This window comes from Vulpes vulpes, chromosome 16 (genome assembly GCF_048418805.1).
Source record: "Vulpes vulpes isolate BD-2025 chromosome 16, VulVul3, whole genome shotgun sequence".
NCBI classification, from domain to species: domain Eukaryota; kingdom Metazoa; phylum Chordata; class Mammalia; order Carnivora; family Canidae; genus Vulpes; species Vulpes vulpes.
Genome location: NC_132795.1, coordinates 81,106,406 through 81,129,052, shown reverse-complemented (window position 1 = coordinate 81,129,052; position 22,647 = coordinate 81,106,406). Strand labels below are relative to the sequence as shown.

General features: G+C 39.0%; 1 protein-coding gene across 44 annotated transcripts in view; it reads left to right on the top strand.

The window, feature by feature from the left end:
- Positions 1-12,013: 12,013 nt before the first annotated feature.
- NRXN1 (neurexin 1) overlaps positions 12,014-22,647 on the top strand; it is a 1,110,734-nt gene continuing 1,100,100 nt past the window's right edge. For 43 of the 44 annotated variants that reach the window (XM_025992633.2, XM_025992632.2, XM_072741184.1 and 40 more), the window contains exons 1-2: positions 12,030-12,535; positions 15,327-17,049. In XM_025992633.2, the coding sequence (XP_025848418.1) occupies positions 16,278-17,049 (772 nt within the window). In that variant the 5' untranslated portion in view covers positions 12,030-12,535; positions 15,327-16,277. Of the gene's footprint in view, positions 12,536-15,326; positions 17,050-22,647 lie in introns of all 44 variants that reach the window. The other variant, XM_072741157.1, reaches the window with a different exon arrangement.

Genomic DNA, 22,647 nt, shown 5'->3' with positions numbered 1-22,647 from the left:
GTCAGGCTCCCGGTGCATGGAGCCTGCTTCTCCCTCTGCCTGTGTCTCTGCCTCTCTCTCTCTCACTGTGTGCCTATCATAAATAAATAAAAATTCAAAAAAATATTTAAAAAAAAAATTTTGAAAATTTGCAAACATAATGAAAAGCATGACTCTTTGCACATGAGATTAATTTGCTGTTAGAAGAAATTCTGCATAAAACTATCTATTCCATAAGGACATACAGTCTACTCTCTGTAGCTCTTGCATGAAGAATAGGGCCTTTATCCATATATGCAGAAATGTCTTGACATTTTTCAAAGAGTGTAGTTTACAAATCCCTCTCTTGACATGTCATGAATTTTCTTTAATGATACAGAGAATGGATACTCTTTGAAGTTCTACTTCCAGTGATGATAGAACGGTTTATGTAGATTAACTGACCCACCAAGAACAGCTAGAAAAATATTGAAAAAAAATTTACAAGCCTCAAGGAGCAACTGAAGCAGACAAGAGATGATAGACAATGATATGTAACAAGAGGTAAGTACATTTTGATTAAACTGATGGTCTGCTGTGGTGTTACTTACACAACAATTCCCTTAGATGAAAGGCTAAGAAATCAAAAAGGAATGTGGCATTCAATCAAAAATTACTAGGCATTTGGTAACAAAACCGAATGATTAAAAAAAAAAAAAAGATTTAAAAAGGGAACCACAAGTAAAACTGATTTAGATACTAGAATTAATCAGATATAGAATTTGAAATAATTATGATTAATATATTAACAAAATAGATAACAGGATGAAGAGCTTCATCAAAAAACTGGAATCATGAAATAATCAAGTAGAAATTCCATAACTGAACAAAATACAACATAAGTAAGAAAATATAAATGGGGCAGGTTAGAGACAGAAGCAGAAAAAAGTTGGTAAACTACATATAAGTCAATAGAAAATATCAAGACTAAAGCATAGAAAGAAAAAAATAATAGAAATTAGAAATAAAAAATCACTTGAGATCTATACAATGTGGTGAAATTATCTAACGTATATGAAATTGCAATTCAAGCAATGAAGCAGAGAAATCATTGGGATTAAGCAATAGGTAATAAGATGCTGGCCAAAAATTCTCCAAAATTGATTAAAGACATTAGGTTACAAATTTTAGGAGGCCCTAAACAGAGAAATATACAAATAAATCACAACTTAAAAAATCATGGTAAAACTGCCCAAAACCAGAGTAGAATTCTTAAAAATCATCACTGAGGCTAACAATCACATTAACTTACAGAATCAGCAAGATGACTTGAAAGTGGATGGTTCAAAATTCCATGATAGATGGAAGCCAGAAATTGGGATAATAGTTGTAAAGTGTCAAAAGAGAACAAATTTCCAAATAAGAACTTTCTATAAACTAAGATTTTCTTTAAAAATTAAAGCAAAATCAGTATATTATGAATTAAAATTGAGATTTTTTTGCCATTAGTATATCCATGCTAAATGAAATAAAAGAAAGTTTCATACAGAAAAAAATAAATCTAATGAAACAAGTAAATGAGGGAAGGGATGAAGAGCTATGGAAAAGTTAAATATGTAGTGATTATAGATATTGATCTATGAAATAATAATAGTAATGTATTATAGGTACACAAAAATATAATGCAAGGCAACAATAACACCAAGCCAGAAAGGGGTAAAGACAGTTAAAGAGCCAAAGTCTTTGCATTGTCATGGCAGTGTTGATTTATATTTGGCTCTGTTAAGTCAAACGTATGTGCCATAATCCTAGGAAACCACTAAAAGCTGCTAGAAGAGAAAAATTAAATACTACAAATAATTCACTAAGTTGACAAAATGCAAGAAAAGAAGAAAATAGAACATAAAAGAGGACAATTACAAAATAAATAGGAAGATAGTAGTATATTTATGTCCAAATATATCAGGAATTAAGTGTAAATAGGCAATGAACTCCAAGTAAAATTTTAAAACTCAACCAAATGCAATTTATGGAGAATCATATGAAATACAAGCATGCAGAAAGGTTAAGTAAAAAGATAATTAAAAAGGTAAACCTTTCAAGAACTAACCAGAAGAAAACTGGGTTAGCTACACTAATAGCTGACAAAATAAACTTTAAGGTCAGCAGCATTACTAGAGATAAAAAGAGATACAGCATACTGATTAAACTATTCACCTACCAAGAATATATAACAATTATATTCTTATTCAACAACTTAAACAAGTATATAATTACAAAATGTACAAAATTATATTCATTATAACAAAAGATATGAAAGTAATTTGTAGAACATAAAGGATATATATGAATAATATGGCATATAAAGTTGATTTAATTGACAATATAGAACACTTATGCACAACAGCTATGGAGCAAACATTCTTTTCAGATATGTGCAACACCTAAAAAAGTAACATATACACTCCCTTAACGTAAGTTTCATCAAATTTCAAAGAACTGATACATAGAAATTACTTTTGATGCATAACATTATGAAGAAAACCCTAATGTTTGAGGTTGAATCATGTACATCTAAATATCTAAGGGTCAAAAATAATTACAATCACAAATGAAAAAAATATGCTTTTTTTTTTACCTGAATCATAATGAAAATTCCACATATCAGAACTTGCAGGTGCAGCTAAAGTCATACAAAGAGGGAAATGTATAATCTTCAAAGAAGATATTTAAAAAGAAGAGTGACAGTTAAATTATAAGTAACTATCTCAGGAATTTAACTAGGATTAGAACATGCATTAAACCTAAGGAAAATAAAAGAAAAAAAATTTAAAGTATAAATCAATTACATGGAAAACAAATATACAATAAAAAGTTAATAAACCTTGACTGTTGGGAGAGATGATTAAAGTAATACCTCCCTACTGTGAGTTATGAAGGTAAAACGAGAGAGGGATTAAAAATTACTAGTACTAGGGAAAATGGAAGTTCTGTAAATATCTGTTATGAATGAAAAAAAATATAAAGTCTTAGTTTAGATAGCCTCACTGGTGAATATTTTATCAAGCATGAGAGGAAAATAAGGGAGGAAACATTTCCCAGTTTATTTTAAAAGGGTAACATTACTTTGTTTCCAAATTATAGGCCATTCTCTTTCACAAATTTGCATGTAGAAATCCTATATAAATATTCCTAAACAAAATTAATGAAATAGTAATATATTATTCATTTAAAGATTTTATTTATTTATCTACAAGAGACACACAGAGAGAGAGAAAGAGAGATTGAGAGAGAGAGAGAGAGTCAGAGACAGAGGCAGAGGGAGAAGCAGACTCCATGCAGGGAGCCCGAGGTGGGACTTGATCCTGATCCCGGGTCTCCAGGATCACGCCCTGGGCCAAAGGCGGCACTAAATGCTCAGCCACCCAGGCTGCCCAAAAGAGTAATATATTATGAACAAGTAGGGCATGCCACGAATTTGAGTTATTAACATTAGAAAATTAACCAGTGTTGTTAATCACATTAACAGAGGAAAGAAAATAAATTATATGACTGTATAAAAGTATGTTGAAATAGCATTTGATGGAATTTAATAATATTAGTAGACTAGTAGTCTGAGATTAGAAAGGAATTTACTTAACATGATAAATTATATTAAAATGCAATGGGGAGGGGGCATCTGGGTGGCTCAGTGGCTGAGCATCTGCCTTTGGCTCAGGTGGTGATCCCAGAGTCCTGGGATCAAGTCCCACATCAGGCTCCCCACAGGGAGCCTGCTTCTCCCTCTGCCTATGTCTCTGCCTCTCTCTCTGTGTCTCTCATGAATAAATGCATAAAATCTTTTTTTTTTAATGCAATGAGACTTATACAATAAGGTATTCTTGTTTTTTATTGTTTTGGTTTTTTTTCTCTCCCCATGTTCAATCTCTTAAATATTTAAAGAAGATTTCAGAATAATAATTTTATATTGTATAGCTTTCTGTTATTGAAGTACTGTAAAAGAATGGCTCAGTGAACAAAAATATGGGCTTTAGTCTTAGACAGATTTAGTTCTCACATCCATCAAGAAGCAATCTCTTAATTTCAGAGCAAGTTAATTAGCATCTCTAAGCCATATATATACACACACATATATATGTATATATGTATATATATGTGTATATATATATGTATATATCTATTATAAGCCATATATATACACACATATATATGTGTAATATATGTGTGTATATATATATATATTTTTTTTAAGAGATAGAGCACATGAATGTGAATGGGGAGGAAGGGCAGAGGGAAAGAAGGAGAAAGAATCTTAAGCAGGCTCCATGCTCAGTGCAGAGCCCTGCTCTGAACTCTATCTGCTCTGAGATCATGACCGAACCGAAATCAGAAAGAGTCAGACGCTTATCTGACTGAGCTACCCAGGAGCCCCATCTAAGCCATATTTAGTTGAGAGAGCCAGAGAAACAGAGAGATGGAGGGAGAGAGAGGGAATGAGAAAGCAAGAGAGCATGAGAGAGGGAATGAATGAATGCATGAATGTCTATGTCTCAAGGAGGTTATATGAATTAAAGTGATACATACGTAAAATCATCTAGCAAATCACCTCGTGTACTTGTTTGTCCATACCTATATTTTCCCAAACTCTATTAGGTATACTGTATTAGTTTCCTAGGGCTATTATAGGACATTATCACAAATTATGTGGCTTAAGACAACCTAAATTTATTTTCTCACAATTCAGGAAGCTAGAAGTAAAAATGACAGCAAGGTTGGTCCTTTCTTAAGACTCTATGAAAGAATCTTGATTGCATTTGCAGATAACTTATTTCCAAATAAAGTCACATTCATGGATACTGAGAGTGAGAACTTCAACTTTTGTTTTGGGGGCACAGAATTCAACCCACAACATATATCAAGCAGGCAGTAAACGAAGAGAATCTAAGAGATTTTCCTAGAGTAGTAAATGAAACACATAACAAAGCCAGAACTAGACAACATATGTGACTCAGAATCCAGTGTTTTTTCTCATATGCCAGGCTATTTTAAAAAATCATCTTCATGATTCCAAAGGTAAACTTTTAATCTTGATTACATCTATTTATAGTCTATTGTATATCCTTGACTGGATTTAGAACATGTAAATAAATCATTTGAAATGTTGAACTCAGAGAAAAATAATACGTAAGTGTGAGTTGGCATCAGTATATGTGAACACAAAGTGAAGGTGACACATAGGCAGCCTGTGTGCCATCTCCAACCGACAGAGAGGTCTGTTTTATCCTACACAGAGTGGTTGTGGAGGTTTTTATTTTTTAATGAGTTAAGATTTATAAAATTAGAAGAGTTTACTTCAAATTCCAGATTTCCAATTGCTCTTGAGAAGTCAAGATCTGACAACATTGAATCCACATGACCACAACCTGCTAGAGTGGAAGAGTGGATATTTTTTTTTTTAAAGAGGTATGTGATTTTTAGTTGCCCACAATGTCATCCAATCTTCATCATTTTCCCAGTTCTGCTTACCTTATCTGGCATATCACATGCCAGACTTTGTCAGTCATTTGAGTCTGTTCTCTTAATCTAGAGAAAAATGAATTGCTTAGCACTGCCAATAGTCTCATTCAATTGGATGTTTAGAGCAAGTGCACAAACATAATTTAGGGTCCAGTTCATCTCTATTCTACTGTCATTTTTTTATTCAGCAAGAATAAATTTCCTGTAAAAACAAAACTGTTGTCAATTGATTCACAAGTAACTTTGAAAGCTCAGCTCATTTTTTTTTGTATAAAAAAGTGGATATTATAACTCTAATATGTGAAGTTCCAATGGGGTATGTGTAATACCTATCATTGTCTTATTGTTAACATATTTAATTCTGTGTGTGATATGATTCACAAGAGATATGTATTTAATCATTCAGATGACCAAAATACATTTCTCAGACTTCGTCTTCATCCATAGTTCCTGAAAGCATTTTAGACTTGTAAAGTCGTAATTTTTTTTTTAAATGAAGACAACTTTTGGACCTCATCCAAAGGTGGGGCTGGTTGCCAGAAGGACCAATCATGTTGTCAGTTGCTTGGAATTTCCAGTCCTACTCTCTGACCTTCAGTCCAGCTGAAAGGGGCTAATGGTTGAATCAAACAATGACCAATGACTTGGTCAATTACAACTATGTGATGAAGCCTCCATAAAAAACCCAAAAGGACTAGGTTCAGAGAGCTTTAAGCTTGAACCTGTGGAAATCCAGGGAAGAGTAGCACTCCTAGAGAGGGCACAGAAGGTGCAAGCTCTTTCCCACACCTAGACATATGTATCTCTGTATCTGGCTATTGGTTTTTATTCTTTATCATGATCTTTAATAAACTTGTACATTTAAGTAATTGTTTCCCTGAGTTCTGTGAGTCACTCTAGCAATTTAAAATAACTCAAGGAAAATGTCATTGGAATCTCCAATCTATAGCTAGTCAGGTGCACAAGTAACAGTCTGGGGCTTGCAATTGGAATCTGAAATGGGGTTTGGAGGGTAGTCTTGTAGGACTAAATCCTTAATCTGTGGAATCTGATTATATTTCTGAGTAGATAGTGTCAGAATTGAATTGAATTCTTAGATATCCTGCTGGTGCCTGAGAATCACTTGGTGTTGTGTCTGGGGGAGCCCTGTTCTCCGATGTTGGAACTGGATCCAGAAATAGCAAAAGAGTTGGTGTCAGTAGCATTTGTGTGTGTATGTGTGATTATGTATTTAAATAATTATATATTTGTGTGCATATGTATACATGTGTGATCATATGTTTAAATAATTACATGTGTAGTGGCATCCGAAAATAATAATAAGCAGATGCAACAGGGTAAAAAAAAAAAACAAAAAAAACAAAAACTAAACTAGGTAAGAAAAGTAAGCTTAAAAACTAGAGAAGGAACAGGCCCTGAAAAAATAATGAGGCTCAAAACTATGAAAGTTGGGGGGATTAGTTTGAAAGTGATAGGAATAGGAAACAAACAACAAACAAACATCATAAATAAAATAAAATCACACAGGATGTGTTTAAAAAGCCAACCACAAAATATTTCAATTTGCCACCACAGAAAATCGATTTTCCACAGATTTTTAGGGGTAGAAATAGCTGAAATGGAGCAAGACACGCAAAGCTCTGAATCTTGCTGTCACCAACTTCAGCACAACTCTCTTGCTCGGAAGCAAGCTTACAGGCCATAGTTAAGGAAATTAAACAGGACTGGTTAAACAAACTAACTGATAGCTGGGACCCAATGAAAATAAGTGTACAGCTAGATTCTGATGAACGAGAGAATTTCTTTCCTGGGGTCTGGCATGACTGGAGGGAGTTGGCTGTATGTGCAGGTGGTGGTGGTGGTAAGGAGACAGTTTCCATATAGGAGGAGAAATACGTTCCTATAGGGAATGACGAAGACAGGCTCAAGTACGCCATGAATCACTGCAAGAAACTCCCAAACAGGGGCTTCTCATGGTAGCTGCTATTCCTTTTCAGAATGATTTTTCATCCCTGTTGGGGAAAGAGCGGTGGGAGTAAAGCATGACAGAACATAGCCAGGTGCTAGTGCTGCCCTAGATTTAAAAATGCTGCCCATCAAACACACTGCAGAGTCCCCGCAGTGAAACCTCTCTAGCAGGTGCAACCTTTAGAACTTAACCACTATTCTCAAGTACCTATCCATGTGCTTCTTTACCGTAGCTTAATACCTTAGTAATTACCATTATTCTAATTATTTGTAGCCATTTTAAAATCACATTTTATCTTATGATTACTGAAAAGCTATATGCTCTTGTGAAAGTAGCTTTATTTTACAATGCTGAAGGTTTTTCCCAAAGAGTATGATATTATGTCACATACTGAATTTGCTTATTTCTCCTGAAAGTACCATTGTCAACTTCATGGGAAATTATGTGGATTTTCCTATATTGAAATTACAGTGTGTTTATTTCTGTCTATAACTGAATCTAAACCCCTACACTTGATTGTATTGCCTTATAGTTAGAAATTTCTCTAGTTGTGCTGAAAATGGGGTTTATATAGCAGCATGTTCAATAAGTATTCATCAACTTTTGTAACTAGAAAACTCATATTGGTTTATATAAAGGAAACCAGCTAGCGACGTGTAGCCACAAACCAAATAGCAAGAGTTATATTTATTATTAAAATAAATAGGTTGTTGAGCTAAACAGTAGCATTCCAATTATGCAACAATGATACTATAATTGATTAGAGGAATTCATTATTAATCTGAAATTTAGCTAGGAATATCATGTAATCTAATCTCTCCCTAGTAATACCATTATTTCAGTAGACAAAAAATGGCTTCATTTTGATTACCTGCATCACAGCAAATAGAAAATCCCCACAGAGTGATAAATCTTCTTGCTCTTTTAAACTGTTTACCATCTTTAGTAGAAAAATATTTGGTGTGTATTAACTTGTATACTTCCCCCCATTGTTACTGGGCATTTCTTCTTAAGTTACTTATACTGGTAAAGTTAAAGCCCCCTTCCAAATTTGTATCAATCTTGGGATTCATGGGTTTCTCAAACACTCCACTCTGCTTTAATGTTAATTGAGAAAGTAGGTGTTTACACTGATTTCCTAATGTTAAAGCACAAGCTATGATTGCAGCAATAAACACAGAGTCTCTCTGTATTCATTTATCAGTCAAAAAATCTTATCACTTAGTTTCATTTATTTTTAGTGTGAAGCAAGTTTCCATGTTAGAATGCTCATTAATATTTAATAGCTTATGGAAATCTATTTGTTTATGGTGATCATGCATTTCCATTTTCATTGTTGCAAAATGTTTACCAGTTTATGGCATGAGATATTACTTATGTTTCCATATTTGGGTTGTCAGAAATTCTCCCAATCAGACATAATCATAAACAACTACCTTGATTTCACAATTATCTCATTTGTTTTGAGTGGTAACAGGGGCAGGAGTTAAAAATCCTTTACACATTACTGTAGCCTAGAATTGGTAGATTCCTTAAGGTGACTTGAGAGGAATTAACCCTGGTTTCCACCTTTCTAGAAAAACACTGGTTGCTTTGACAAATGTTAAAATTGCCTCAAATTAGATCTATAGGAATAATTTTACATGTTGTGCACAAACAACAACAACAACAACAAAATAACAACATTAAAAACATCTCACCTGTTTTCATTAAGATATTTCATACAGTATTTGTTATTAGGGAATGACATTACAACATTCCAAAGTTGAAACTTAGTTTCCCAGCTTTCTCTTGAGGAAACTCTTAGAAGGGAAAAAAGGAGTTAACATTCATTAGTATCTGCATTGTGCCAGTGTGCTAGGTGTATTTGATCATTTGATGAGAGGCATGTAACACGGTGTTTAAAATTAAGGGCATGAGTTTGTACCCTTCCTTCCACTTATACCTGCTAGATGTGACCTTGATTGGGTCAATCTCTCTGTGCTTTGCTTTTTTCATTGGAAAAATGGGTGAAATCCTAGAATTTACCTCAAAGGATTGTTTTGAGTGATAGACTAAGTTAATGTAAGTAAAGTACTTGGAGTGCTGTTTGGCATGAAGTAGGCACTTAACATTGAACACTGGCATTATCATCATCAAATTTTATGAAGTAAGATGCTATTTTCCCTATTTTACTGATGAGGAAACTAAATCTCAAAAAGGTAAAGCAATTTATGTAGAAACAATACAGGAAGTCATACTTTAAGAGCTTTTATCACTAAATTATGTTTTGATATTTCCCCATTCTAAGCACATACTGATAATTTCCCCTCTGCATATTTACTGAAAAAAAACAAACAGATCATGTGGCTGTCCATGTTCCTTAGATTAGATACAGTAGTTACTTTAAATCTGTTAACTACAAAGCAGATTACTGCAGGACATAATGTAGTTCCTCGGTTTAGATAGTGTGTGTGTATGTGTGTCTGTATGTGTGTGTAAGGGGTGGGCACAGAGCACCTGTTGTTTTAAAACTTATACATGGAGAATAAGAATTTTAATGTACCTTTGAATCATAACCATAGAAGAGAGTCCAATGAGAACCATGTTCTAAAGCTCTGTGTAGCCCAACTGAAAGAAAAGACCAAAATTTACAAGAACAAAATGAAATACTAGATAATTTCTCAAGCCATATGCCATAGTGGCAATTAATGGTTTGCTGTTGTTGTTGTCTTTAATGATTCCAGGTAAGTGATAAGGTTTTGACTCTTAAGAGTTAGTTTAGAAATCTGCCATCAAATAGGATTCACTGATGAATATATACATCAGATCTTCAGGGCATCATGGAAATGTTAGATTCAATTCTTAAAAACTGGTTGTTCATTCCACTTACTTTTGCAGTATGGTTTACCTCTATACTAGACACATATATCTTGTGTGCTGTTTGCTCTAGAACCTACTGGTAAATGGTAGATAAATAAAACAAAACAGTACCCTGAATTAAGTAGACTATTTGGGGGAGAGGTCTAAGCTCACTTAATGACTGCATAACTTTAGATCAGGAATTATTTTTGAGATTTAGCTCTATGTTATTTAAAATTTCATTTATGTTTTTAGAAAATCATGTTAAAGTTGTTATTTCAAACCATTCCCCCCCCCAAAAAAAAATCCTATGGAATGAGTTGGCAATCACTAGTATTTCTATTATAAAGCCAAGAAATCTGGATTTCAGAGAAGTGACTTCCATTGAGTCAAACAGAACAGGGTAGGCTTGAAACTAATAGAAATAGCTAGTATAGGCTCAACACAATTCTAAATATATTATGTCCACTTATTTGATCTTCACAACGTGAAACAGATGTGGGAGCTATTAATATATTCATTTTACAGATGAGGTGCCTGAGGCATTGTAAGGTTAAGTATCTCACTTAAGGCCACAGCTAATAAATGGCAGAGATGGAATTCAAGCCCAGACAACCTGATTCTAGTTCCCATACATATAATCACTTGACACACTGTCTTTCTAAAGACAATAAAAATAAAAGCTGTGGTTCTTGCCTTCAAGTTATTTAGACTCTTTTATAAAGGTAGTGAATATATAAATACACTTATCACAGGAATAAGTTATGGTTTCTTTGGAAGGAAATGAATATTGCATTTGGAATGTATATTATTTCAGTACTTCGGAAAGTTCTTACAGTCTTGCTTTATAGGGCCTAGAGGTAGAAAATAGTCTTATCCTATAGCGCTTGAGACTAGAGCTATTAGGTTTGTGGTGCTGAAATAAATATGTCTGCTGTTTCTGCTCTAAAACTAACCCGGGCTAGGAATATAATAGGGTTAGGAATTTAAATGTCCATAGCACTCAAACTGTAATTTAAAGCCACACACTTTGGACTTTTCTACCACCTATTCTGCAAGCTCCCTGAGAGTTAACTCCTTTGTCACCAAACCCAGCAATGCCTACTGGGTATGCCCAATGATTTGGTTAGAGCCTCACATGGAGTCTTACTTCCTCCAGGTTTTACCAGCTGCAAAAGAAAGGAGGAGGCGGAGAGAAGAGTTAAACAGGTTCAGAACTTGGTTCAGCTCAGAATGCCCGTGTCCAAGGCAGAGCACAGAAAACTGGGGAAAGACGAGAGGCTGTCGCAGAAAGCACCTTGCCAGACAGACTTGACTCTGGTCTTCCAAGTTGGCGCGTTAGTCTGGTAGGTCCCTCTCACGTCTTGTGGGCACAGCCTAGACAGATCGTGAAGGTCTGAAGACATCACTCAGGCTGGGGACACAGTCAGGGGTGGGGCAGGGACGTTGGATCTGTGGGAATGCCAGCGACTGTGTGAGCCTTGCCTGTCCCTGCATTCCTGGAAAAGCTGCAGCTTTTCAAGGGTTGCAAACAGGAGACCAAAGTGCGCAAGTAAAACGGGAGCTCATCTTAATCACTGACTCCTTGCCCCCTTCCTTTTAGCTGCCCAGCTCTTCCCTGGCACCCTTTCAGGTACCCTCGCCCAATCACGACTAAACCCCGGAGAAGTGGAATCTCCACACAGGTTTCCGTGGGTCTAACAGGGGTCTGGGCATGCTCAGTAGGCTACGTGGTTCTCTGGTTCTCTCTCTCTCTCTCTAGGGGGAGGGTGGGTGGTGACAAGTTAGAAGCTCTTGCGGCAGGTCTCCGCCTCCAGGATCGGGCTTCCCCTGCAAAGGGACGAAGCAAAGGTATAAACACCCGCTCCGCAGCATCCCGACCTGGAGGGGCTGTGCCTGCGGGCCGAGCCCACCAGCATCCCCGCCTGAGGACGGCCCGCCGCTCTCCATGGTACTGCGGAGAGCTCAGCTCCGCCCTTCTCTTTCAGAAGGACAGCACCCGGCGTCACGTAACCCAGCCTTCTCAGGCTCCACCACCGCCTCCTCCTTCCCAGCTCTTTCCCTCTCTTCCTCCTCCTCCTGCTCCCCTCCGTTGCCTGTTCTCCCCTCCCGCACTCCTGGAGATAGACGCTCAAGCCTGACGCCTCTGAAAAGGCAGCGGCAGTCGCCTTATCCACAGACCTCAGGAAATTCGCTTTGACCGATGCATGCTTCAGGCTCTGGGTCGAGCTAAGGGGAATAACCGGGCAGGTAAAGAAGCTCAATTTGGGTTGGGGGAGGGGATGGGGCGAGGCAACCTGGAGAAGGATATATTTCCCCCTAGTAACTGAGCCAGGATCTGCCACAAATGCACAAGGAAGGATGGGTGGTGGGAGGGTGGAGGAGTATAGATCTTCGTTGCTTTGCATGAAGCTTTTTTAAATAGATGGCAAGAAGACGAGATGGTGGAACTGAGGTAGTAACTTAAAGGCTGAATGCAGTGATTTATTAGCAAAAGAAAGAAAACAGACAAGTTAGAAACCAAAGCAATAAAATGTATCTGTATCTACATCTTTCCCTTCCCCATCAGCCCCATGCTGTGCCTATCCTTAATTTGTGCAGTTGACTCCAGGCTCCAAGAAACTGCACTGGTATTAGAGATGGAGCTTAGAGACTGGGCGGGAAAGCCAGGGAGAATTTGGGTGTGCATTGGTATTGAGGGACTTTGCAAAAGCAAGGTGGTGGTGGTGGGGGGAAGCGCTTCTAAAAATTATCCCAAAGATTTCAGGTTCTTTGCGATGGTCTATATTGAAGGATGCATGGAAAGATATGCGTGCATATGTGTATGTGTGTTATAAACATATTAAAATAAATGCAACTGCAGCGGATGAGCATACAGTATCGATCCTTCCAGTGGCTTGGGAATGAATTTGATTCTAGAAATGAAAGAAAAGATTAATGAGGCTGTTAGTCTGCTTTTGAATTAGAGCGCTTCTTCCTTTGGCTGCAGTAAGGTTGTTTTTCAGATCCTTTTATTTCATCCTCTAATTTGTGAACTCACCAGGTTTTTCCGGCACCTAGAGAGAATCCTCTTTCTCCATATAAATACAGATACTCTCTCACACACAATGAGCTTCCTCTAAGGACTGGGAGAGTCAGTTGACCTCCTCTGTGGTAAGAATATATGTGCCCCCCCCCCCAACACACACTCTCTATTCCTTAAAAAATCGGCAAGGTATGCATTAGTGGAGGAGTGCAGGAGAGAGGGGTGAAGAAAGGTTTTGTGATCCATGTAATATTAATTAATAAAATAATCGGCTCCAGTTGAGTCACACGCGTGCGTGCACACACACACACACACACACACACAAAGGTTTTCTAATACATAAGCTTCTGGATGGTTTCAAAGCACTACTCTTGATCCTTAAATTCCAGATTCATTTTGTAAATGACTGAAAAATTGGCAGATGCCTGAGTCCACTTAAAAATTAGAGTATATTGAATAATATGCTATCTTAGGATGATTTTTAAGAGCACCTTTCTTTGGGTTTGGCACAGAAGTAGACAAGATATGGCTGGTGATTGCTGTTGGAGTGGGATGTATCAGCCATAATAAATAAGCAACTGAGATTTCAATTTATTTTTTTTTTATTTCTGCTGGGCAATGTGCATGTGTGTGTATGTGTTGTGTTGTGTGTCTGTGTTGCAAAAGAGGGAACCAGTCATCAATTTCATCTGGGGAGGAACTTGAAGTGGGATCCCCTAGCCTGGTGGTGGCTCTCAGCTGACACCTGTAGGGATTGCTCTGTACTGAAGAGAAATGCTCTCAGCTCCCTCCATGGAGGAGCAGCAACACAATGCGGTGCCATAAATTACTGCTAGTTTCAGCTTGTAGGAAAAAAAAAAGTGTTAATTGGATAGTGAGCTTCTGTGTCCAGGCAATAAATGTGTGTGTGTGTGTGTGTGTGTGTGTGTACAGGGGGTGGTGCGGTATGGTGGGAAATGCTGAGGTAAATGCATGAGTTTGCTTGACATGACCAGATGAACCATTTGTGATTTTTTTTTTTTGGTCAAAATGTAAGAATAATGTTTTTTGGTAAAGAAATAAAACAAGAGAGAGAGACTTAAAAACAACCCACTGCTTAGATTTCTGTACCATTTCAGGAGCCTGTCAGATTGGGGTTAAATAAAGAGGTGATTTTCATAGTGAGTGATTCAAAGATATAATTTTATATTCCAGCATCCTGGAGCCATAGCATCTAAGGTGACACACATGCCAACTGCTGTTCTGACCACACAAATTCTAAGAGCTGACAGCCAGATAAGGACTTGAAGAGGAGTTAAGATCACTACACTGTGTCAAAATATTAAATACTTTACCCATCTTTAGAGGATTTAATATTATGGCAATTGAAACATAAATGCTGCTCCAAATAGAGATGACTTCAGTTAGATGTTTTCTCCTATAACAGATATTCCTTTAATAAAAGGGGAGAAAATGCGTGTTTGAAGTTTAAAAGAGACTCCCAAGAAACTATCAATATTCTTTCTCTGAAAACCATAAAATGGTAGGAATGCTATGTAAATCCAAGCCAGCAGCGTCCAGTTGCAGTCTGGTCTGCTTTGCCTATTGTAAAATCTGTATTAACTGAGATTTGAATAGGTTGTATTCTTATTGTCCATGCCATCAGTACACATTACGAGCAGAAGTCCTTAAAAGGGCCTTTTTCTTCCTCCTCATATTAAAAAAAAAAAAAATTAAACTTTCTCAGAAAAAGTAAAAGATAGCCATAAACAAATCTCTACAAAATCCTGAGAGGGTTACCTATTCACAGTCATAACAAAGTGCAAGGGTGTAATGACTTATTGTAAAAGTGCAATATTAACTATTCGGAGACATTAGGTCTTCCTTGATAGATCAAGACAAATGAGCCCCTTCTAGTTAAGGTTCACTGTGGCTTCCTAACAGCTCTAGTTACATACCTGGTTTCTGAGCTGACTAGTGATTTCTATGATACTATACATGACTTTAGAAATTAATTTTTATTTTAATTCTCTGCAGATTTTGTGGGTCCTTATAAAAAGACAAAACCAAAATGCATCACCAACACACAACCAATTGACACGCTGGCATCTTAGCTTGGCCTTGCAGAGGCAAAGAGAAAAGAAGAGGAGCTGTTGTGACATCTAACAGCTTCTGGCTATTCCACAGCTTCTGGGTTTGAACCCTACCGTTGGGGAGGGAAAAAAAAAAAAAAAGAAAAGAAAAGAAAAGAAAAGAAGTAAAACCCAGCCTGTGAGGCCATGCATAAGGAAGTCTGCGTTGGCTACAGTGGTGCAGGAAAGTCCACGATATGACCGAAGAAGCAGGCCTTTGAAGCCACTCAGGGGTTAAGCGGTGCCGTAAAGAGGCAAGGAACCCGTCACTCCCTTCTGCTTTGGGAACACCACATCTGGAGGAGAAACAACTTGGGGCTTTCGCACGTATCCAAGGATCCTGGCTCCCCGCTGGCTTCTTGTACTTCCCTGAGAAGCATTTCCTCCTCGCCAGACCCTGACTGCTTCCCTGTTGCCCGGTACCCCTGATGGTACCTGGCAGATAATAGTGTTTGAGCAGCGAAGCGGCATCTCCTGACACCACTGATGCCCTTGAACTAGGTCATCGGATTCAGATGGATGAGGGACTCCCCTTGACCGCCTGTTGACGCCTTTTCCAGAACGTTGCTTCCAAAGTGCATCCTCCCTTTGGCCTGGGAGCTCTGCTGCTGCCCTGCACCCCCGGGGTCTACGTCTTCCAGTTGGGAGGGGACTACCGGGAGAGAGGGAGGGGCTGCTGGAAGAAGAAGAAGAAAAAAAGAGCTAGATACAGGAGGGCGCGTGCCTCCCGCGCCGGGCCCCCCGCCCGCCCCGCCCGCCCCGCCCGCCTCCGGACCCCCGTTTCCGCATCACGGTGTCCGGGACCACGTTGACCCTGTCGGCCCCGGCGCCCCCCCGCCGCACCCCAGCCCCGAGCATGGGGACGGCGCTGCTCCAGCGCGGGGGCTGCTTTCTGCTGTGCCTCTCGCTGCTGCTGCTGGGCTGCTGGGCCGAGCTGGGCAGCGGGCTGGAGTTCCCGGGGGCCGAGGGCCAGTGGACGCGCTTCCCCAAGTGGAACGCCTGCTGCGAGAGCGAGATGAGCTTCCAGCTCAAGACGCGCAGCGCGCGCGGCCTCGTGCTCTACTTCGACGACGAGGGCTTCTGCGACTTCCTGGAGCTCATCCTGACCCGCGGCGGCCGCCTGCAGCTCAGCTTCTCCATCTTCTGCGCCGAGCCCGCCACGCTGCTGGCCGACACGCCCGTCAACGACGGCGCCTGGCACAGCGTGCGCATCCGCAGGCAGTTCCGCAACACCACGCTCTTCATCGACCAGGCCGAGGCCAAGTGGGTGGAGGTCAAGTCCAAGCGCCGGGACATGACGGTGTTCAGCGGCCTCTTCGTGGGCGGGCTGCCCCCCGAGCTGCGCGCCGCCGCGCTCAAGCTCACGCTGGCCGCCGTGAGGGAGCGCGAGCCGTTCCGGGGCTGGATCCGCGACGTCAGGGTGAACGCCTCGCAGGCCCTGCCCCTGGACAGCGGCGACGTGAAGCTGGACGACGAGCCGCCCAGCAGCGGCGGGGGCAGCCCGTGCGAGGCGGGCGACGAGGGCGAGGGCGGGGTGTGTCTCAACGGGGGCGTGTGCTCGGTCGTGGACGACCAGGCGGTGTGCGACTGCTCGAGAACCGGCTTCCGCGGCAAGGACTGCAGCCAAGGTAAGGCCCGACGCCGGACACCCCCTCCCGGGGGCGGGGGCGGGGGGGGGCGCGGGGGGTTGAGGTCGGGGGGGGGCGCGGGGGGGCAGGGCGAGGCAGGCCCTCGGCGGGGGCGAGCCGCCAGGCGACCTCCCTGCCCTGCCTGCACCGCCCGCAGCTCCTCTCTGGCCTCCCCCACGCCCTGGGCCCGGTGTCCCCCTGGGCCACCGCTTGCCGCCCCGGGGCGAGCAGAACGCCCTCTCGTCTTCAGATTCCTCGGGCCCCTGGTCCGGCTGCTCCCCACCTTCCCTGGGCCGTGGCCCGCCTGCACAAGCGCTGCGCTTTGCTCGCCCGCCCGCCCCAAGCCTGTGATACACGGAGCTGTTCCCCTCGGGTGCAGACGAGCCTCCAGGTTGGGCAGCCGCGTGGTGGGGAAGGAAGGGCGGGCGAGGTTGGCTGCGCTGGAGAACCTCCACGTTTCCTCATGCGTGGGAAAGGGCACAAGGGGAACAGGGGCCCTTTTACAAGTATAAAGTCCTGCTCCTGGTTGTGGGGAAAGGAGGGTGTGTGTGTGTGTGTGTGTGTGTGTGTGTGTGTGTATGGGGTGGAGGGTGGGGGTGCGTGTGTGGGGAGGGAAGGTTTTCTGGATAGAAGAAAAAGGGTTCTTGGAATCAGTGTTACTCTCGATGGGCATGTCCAAGTCCAGCGTTTGTCAGTCTAGGAAAAATTATGTGATTTCTGGAAGTGGAAGACAGGTCAGCTAATATTTAGAAATGTTAGAGATTAAATAATCTATTTCTTAATTAGCAGATGTCTTGGGAAGATAAATGGCACAGAAATTTAGACATTGTTGTCCTAGGAAGGTTCTGTAAGCTAATAAATGGGGGGGGGGGGGTGTTGCATATGAAGGATTGCAAAAGATTTTCCGAGTACGTTTAGCTAATGAGATTTATCTGAGTTGTGGAGGCCACGCTGTAATTTTTTTGTTGTTTTAAGCACTGAAAGTGTGGAATGAAAAAAAAAAAAAGAAAACCATACCTAAGTTTTATTTTCTCCCCTTAATAAGTAAAATTCAGCCATTAATGTGTCTACAATGTTGCTACATGACCATGACCAAGGAAAAATTTTGTATAGATACCGGAAAGCCTATGAACAGAAAGTGACTGATAGGAAAAAGAGGAAACATGGATATATTTGTGGCTGATCGGGAGAGATGTCACTTTTTAAAGTAGACAGCTTATGGGTCAAATCAAGACAGTCACCACATGGATAAATGACATTTATGGCTGAAATTGTTTTCTAAAAGATGAATTATTAAATCTAATTTTGAAAGCTGTGAGGACAAAAGCTCTATGTGTGGCTGAATTTTATTGTATAATGTCTCTCTCTCTCTCTCTTTTTTTTTTTTTTTTTGCTGACACTGCTAAGAGGAACTAGCCCTTGTAAATCTTATTAGACTTGGCAGTTTTCTCTCATCTGACTTTTAAGAGAAATGAAGACTTGATAAAATTTGTAATTGTTTAAACAGCAAAGGGAGTTTGTTAGGAAGAAAAAGGAAAAAAGCTGGTCATCGGAAAAAAAAGAGTTCTGTAGCCTTCATGGGTTTATAGGGAACAAAAAAAGTAAAGGGTTATTTTATTGTTGTCTGCCTTCATGAAGGTTTTTGTTTTCATTATGTTTTGGCTTAAATAAATACAGAAGACTGTGTATCCTATGGCCTATACTGCACTTCAGCTTGGCCAGTAAATTTCCATGGATTTAGTACCAGGCTTTATAGTTAGGTTTTACAAAAATAAAACAGGACATGCTTTTCCTCTCCCAAATCTAATTTAATTGCAAATCTTGAATGAAATAGCAGGTACATGTGACGATTTGCTGTATTATAATTCGAAGCTCCATATCGCTGCACTGATTAATAGAAATAGTTTTGTTTTTAATGAACATTATTTCAAGGGGAAAATTGCTCTACGTATCCCAATGCCACTTTAAAATACAGAGCAGACAATTTAATGAAGGACACATAAGCTATAACTTCCTTCCTTAAATTAGGAAACAAATATGACACAATGACAGCTTGTTCTGTGTGGGAGGGTGTTTTAAATTAAAATTTTTATTTTCTTGTGCATTTTAAATGTAGGGATCCAGGGATCATGCATAATCAGGAACACTTAAGTGTGGAGAAAGCGTGGCAAAAGTAATACGTTGAAGAGAAGCAGAATTAAATGTTTCTGAAATGCGTTTCATTTTGCCAGTGGATAGGCTCTTTCCATAAGAGGAAGAATTTGGAATTACCAAGATACATAATTGACCAGTATAGTACCTGATGCATAAGGTAATTCAATTCAGAAAGGAAAATCCATCAGGATGGTTCTGGAGCATTGATTCGTTTTGAAAATTTGATCTGAAAACGGAGTGCAAAGATCACCACTAGTCATGAAAGGAAAACAAAAGGCTGGATTCTTTTGATTATCACAGAAATGGGAGATGGAATGATAAAGGCAGAGTCAATCTGCCCAGAAGGATTGGCTCCACTTTTATGTATTTTCTTTATTTCATGTGTGTCAAGTGACTGTTAAATAATTAATTGAGAATGGATGCCTCTCCCAACACCAATCATGCATTGATGGCCAGGGATAGATGGTTTCTATTCAGAGGAAGTATGAGCAGAGCCCTGCGTCTAGCCAGTATTCACACTGATTGCCACATTCCTTTTAAAAACTGATTTAAAAACAAATCCACATTCATCAGAGAAAATTTAGGGAAAAAATCAACAGCAAACATTAAACAAGATTCAAATTATATCTAGTTCTAACCACAATTTCTTTTTTAACTTAATAAAGCCTAATATTATTTAGTAGCCTTCATATTAAAAATATAGTAAGAACAACTAAAAGGACAACGATAATATTCTCTCTCTCTCTCTCTCTCTCTCTTTCTGGCCCAGAATGTCTTGCAGCAACTTCTGCATCTGTGGTTTTCTAGAATATTTTTATTTAATAAGTGCAGTTTCATCCTTACTCTAATTTATTGAAGCCTAGCAAGTTTTATTTATTTATTTATTTATTTATTTATTTATCTATTTATTTATTTATTTATTTATTTACGTAGTGATGGAAAAAGAACACCAGAAAGGTTATGTGCATGACCAGATTAGTGGCAGAGCCCACATACAAGTACAGGCACTCTTATTCTAGAGCCCTGTATTATCTTCTCTGCTGAAAAAGATTTCCATTTTACTAGGATTGATATTTTTTCATGTTCAGGCATTATTCAAGAGAAAAAAATAAGTATAAATGGCTGATGGGACAGAACTAACTTATCTATCACTTATGTTCTTTGACCCTGAAAGTGAGCCTCAGAACTCTGCTATCCAAGAATGTCATCTTTCCTGAATGATGGATGCTTTGGGGGTACAGAGCTTTTTCAGTGAATCATGCTCCTCTAAGTGCCCCAGGACCATTATCACTGAATATGTTTCTACCTAAGAAGACTAATAGTTTCTTAGCAGCTTAAAAGAATTAGTGAATTCCATGGCTGTCCAGCTTAAAAATAATAAAAGGCTGATCAATGAGAAGTGAGGTTACACTTTTTAAAATGATTTCCAGGTTTCATGCATTTTAGGATCATTTATATTAAAATTTCATATTAGACTCTTGAGGGTCACTTTTATTTACTTTTCCTATTTAAGTGGCCATAAACAGATAAACCTTGCAATGGCTTATTACTAAATATTACTAAACATGGTAGTGTGATAGATATCACTTAATAAAGCCCATACTTTCTAGGACTTTACTAATGTGACCAGATAGACAACCATATTCAGTTAGTCATTTCTATGTTCGACAGGTATTGGTTGAATGCTTTGTATGTGTCTGAATAGCAGGCTCAGGTAATAAAATGGTGAGTGAACTCCCAAATAGTTCCTACCTCGCTAGCCCTTGCATTACATTGTGGAGACACAGTTATTTAAAAAAAATAAGTAAATGGAAACTTAAAATGGTGGTATGTATTTTGGAGGACAGATACATGGTACTGTGAGAATTTTAAAAAGTGTGAACTAATTTAATCAAAGAAGGTTTCCCTGAGGATTGATTGATGTTTAAAATTGAGAGATGAGAAGGAATTAACCATGTAAACATAGAGGAGAAATACTGGGTACAAAAGCCTGGTATAGAAGTTGGTGTGGCATATTCATGCAACTGAGAGAGGGCCCTTGAGTTTGGAGCTCTTAGCAGACTGGCGTCAGGTCTTTCAGGGCCTTCTAGACCATATCACAGATTTGAATCTTATGGTAAAAGTGATGGAAAAAATAATGGTAGGAGTTAGTTTGGAAGGTGGAGAGGAGGGTGCCATTATCAAATTTATATTTCAAAAATGTCACTCTGGCTATAGTTTAGAGAACAATTAATGGGGGGGTGGAGAAAAAGAGAAAACCTTGTTTTCTGTTTGCCAGTCAACAAAATATGTTTAAGCACCCATTGACAGCTGTAGACTGAACTAGAAGAACATAGGGAAAAACAAGATTCTGTCTTTAAGGAGCTTAGAATCATTGTGAGTTTGGTTATATATAGAAATCTAAGGCCTTTTTTTTGTTAGGAACACTTGGTTCTATCTGTAAAAGTATCAGAATCCTTTCTGTGGATTATCATGTGGTTTCCTCAGATAAACCCACCAAATCTATAGGCTTCTGGAGCCCATTGGCAATTTCATACCATGTTGTATCTCCTCCCCACCAAGAACCTTACTCAATATGCTTTTCTTGTGACAGTATATATTAGCTGATTGATTCTAGGCTTTCAATATTTTAGCTGCTGCAATAAAGAAAAATACTACTTGGATACTTAATTTTTAAATTCATTTTATTTGAGGATTTTTGTTATTATTAAGAAAACCTTTAATACAAAAGCATTTATAAAAACTGTCACTCTCCATTATAAACTTACTTGTCTCAATCCTATATTTAAATAGTGATGTATACTGTATAGATATAGATAACTGATGGACCTGTCCTGTTTACAATTTGTCTTTGAGGCTTTCCTATAAGTTAAAGTTATTTACATGTATCTGCAGAGAAGCAAGGTAATATATTTGAGCTTTAAAAGCTTAAGGAAGATAGTTATCGCAAGTGGATTATATTTTTAGCATATATATATAAATATAAATACATATATGTATATATGCTAGTAAAATAAAGTTCTAGTTTTGGATACCATTAAATAAAATTTAAAAAATAACTCCTGAAAGGACTGACACTGTATAATATGTATCCTATTTTTAGCTGTATTATGAGAACCAGCACCCTAAGCTACACTGTTTCCTGTAAAACAGTCATTGGCCACATTTTATATCCCTTTCTCAATAAACATTTGGTAGCCACACTGTGTGCACGGTTAACTCCTATAAATGTTCATTGAAAATTAGCTATCGTACTTAGGTTTTGTTTTATTCTGGATATATAAAGATATGTCTAGTGATATAAAACTACTACTGAAGTTTCTTTGCAAACTGACTTTCAAGAAGTGCACATGTGTATTTGACGTAATTCAGAGTAAATCATTTTTGAATTCTTAAAGTTTTGAGTTGGTTGTACAAAACAGTATTATGCAACCTCATAAGCTT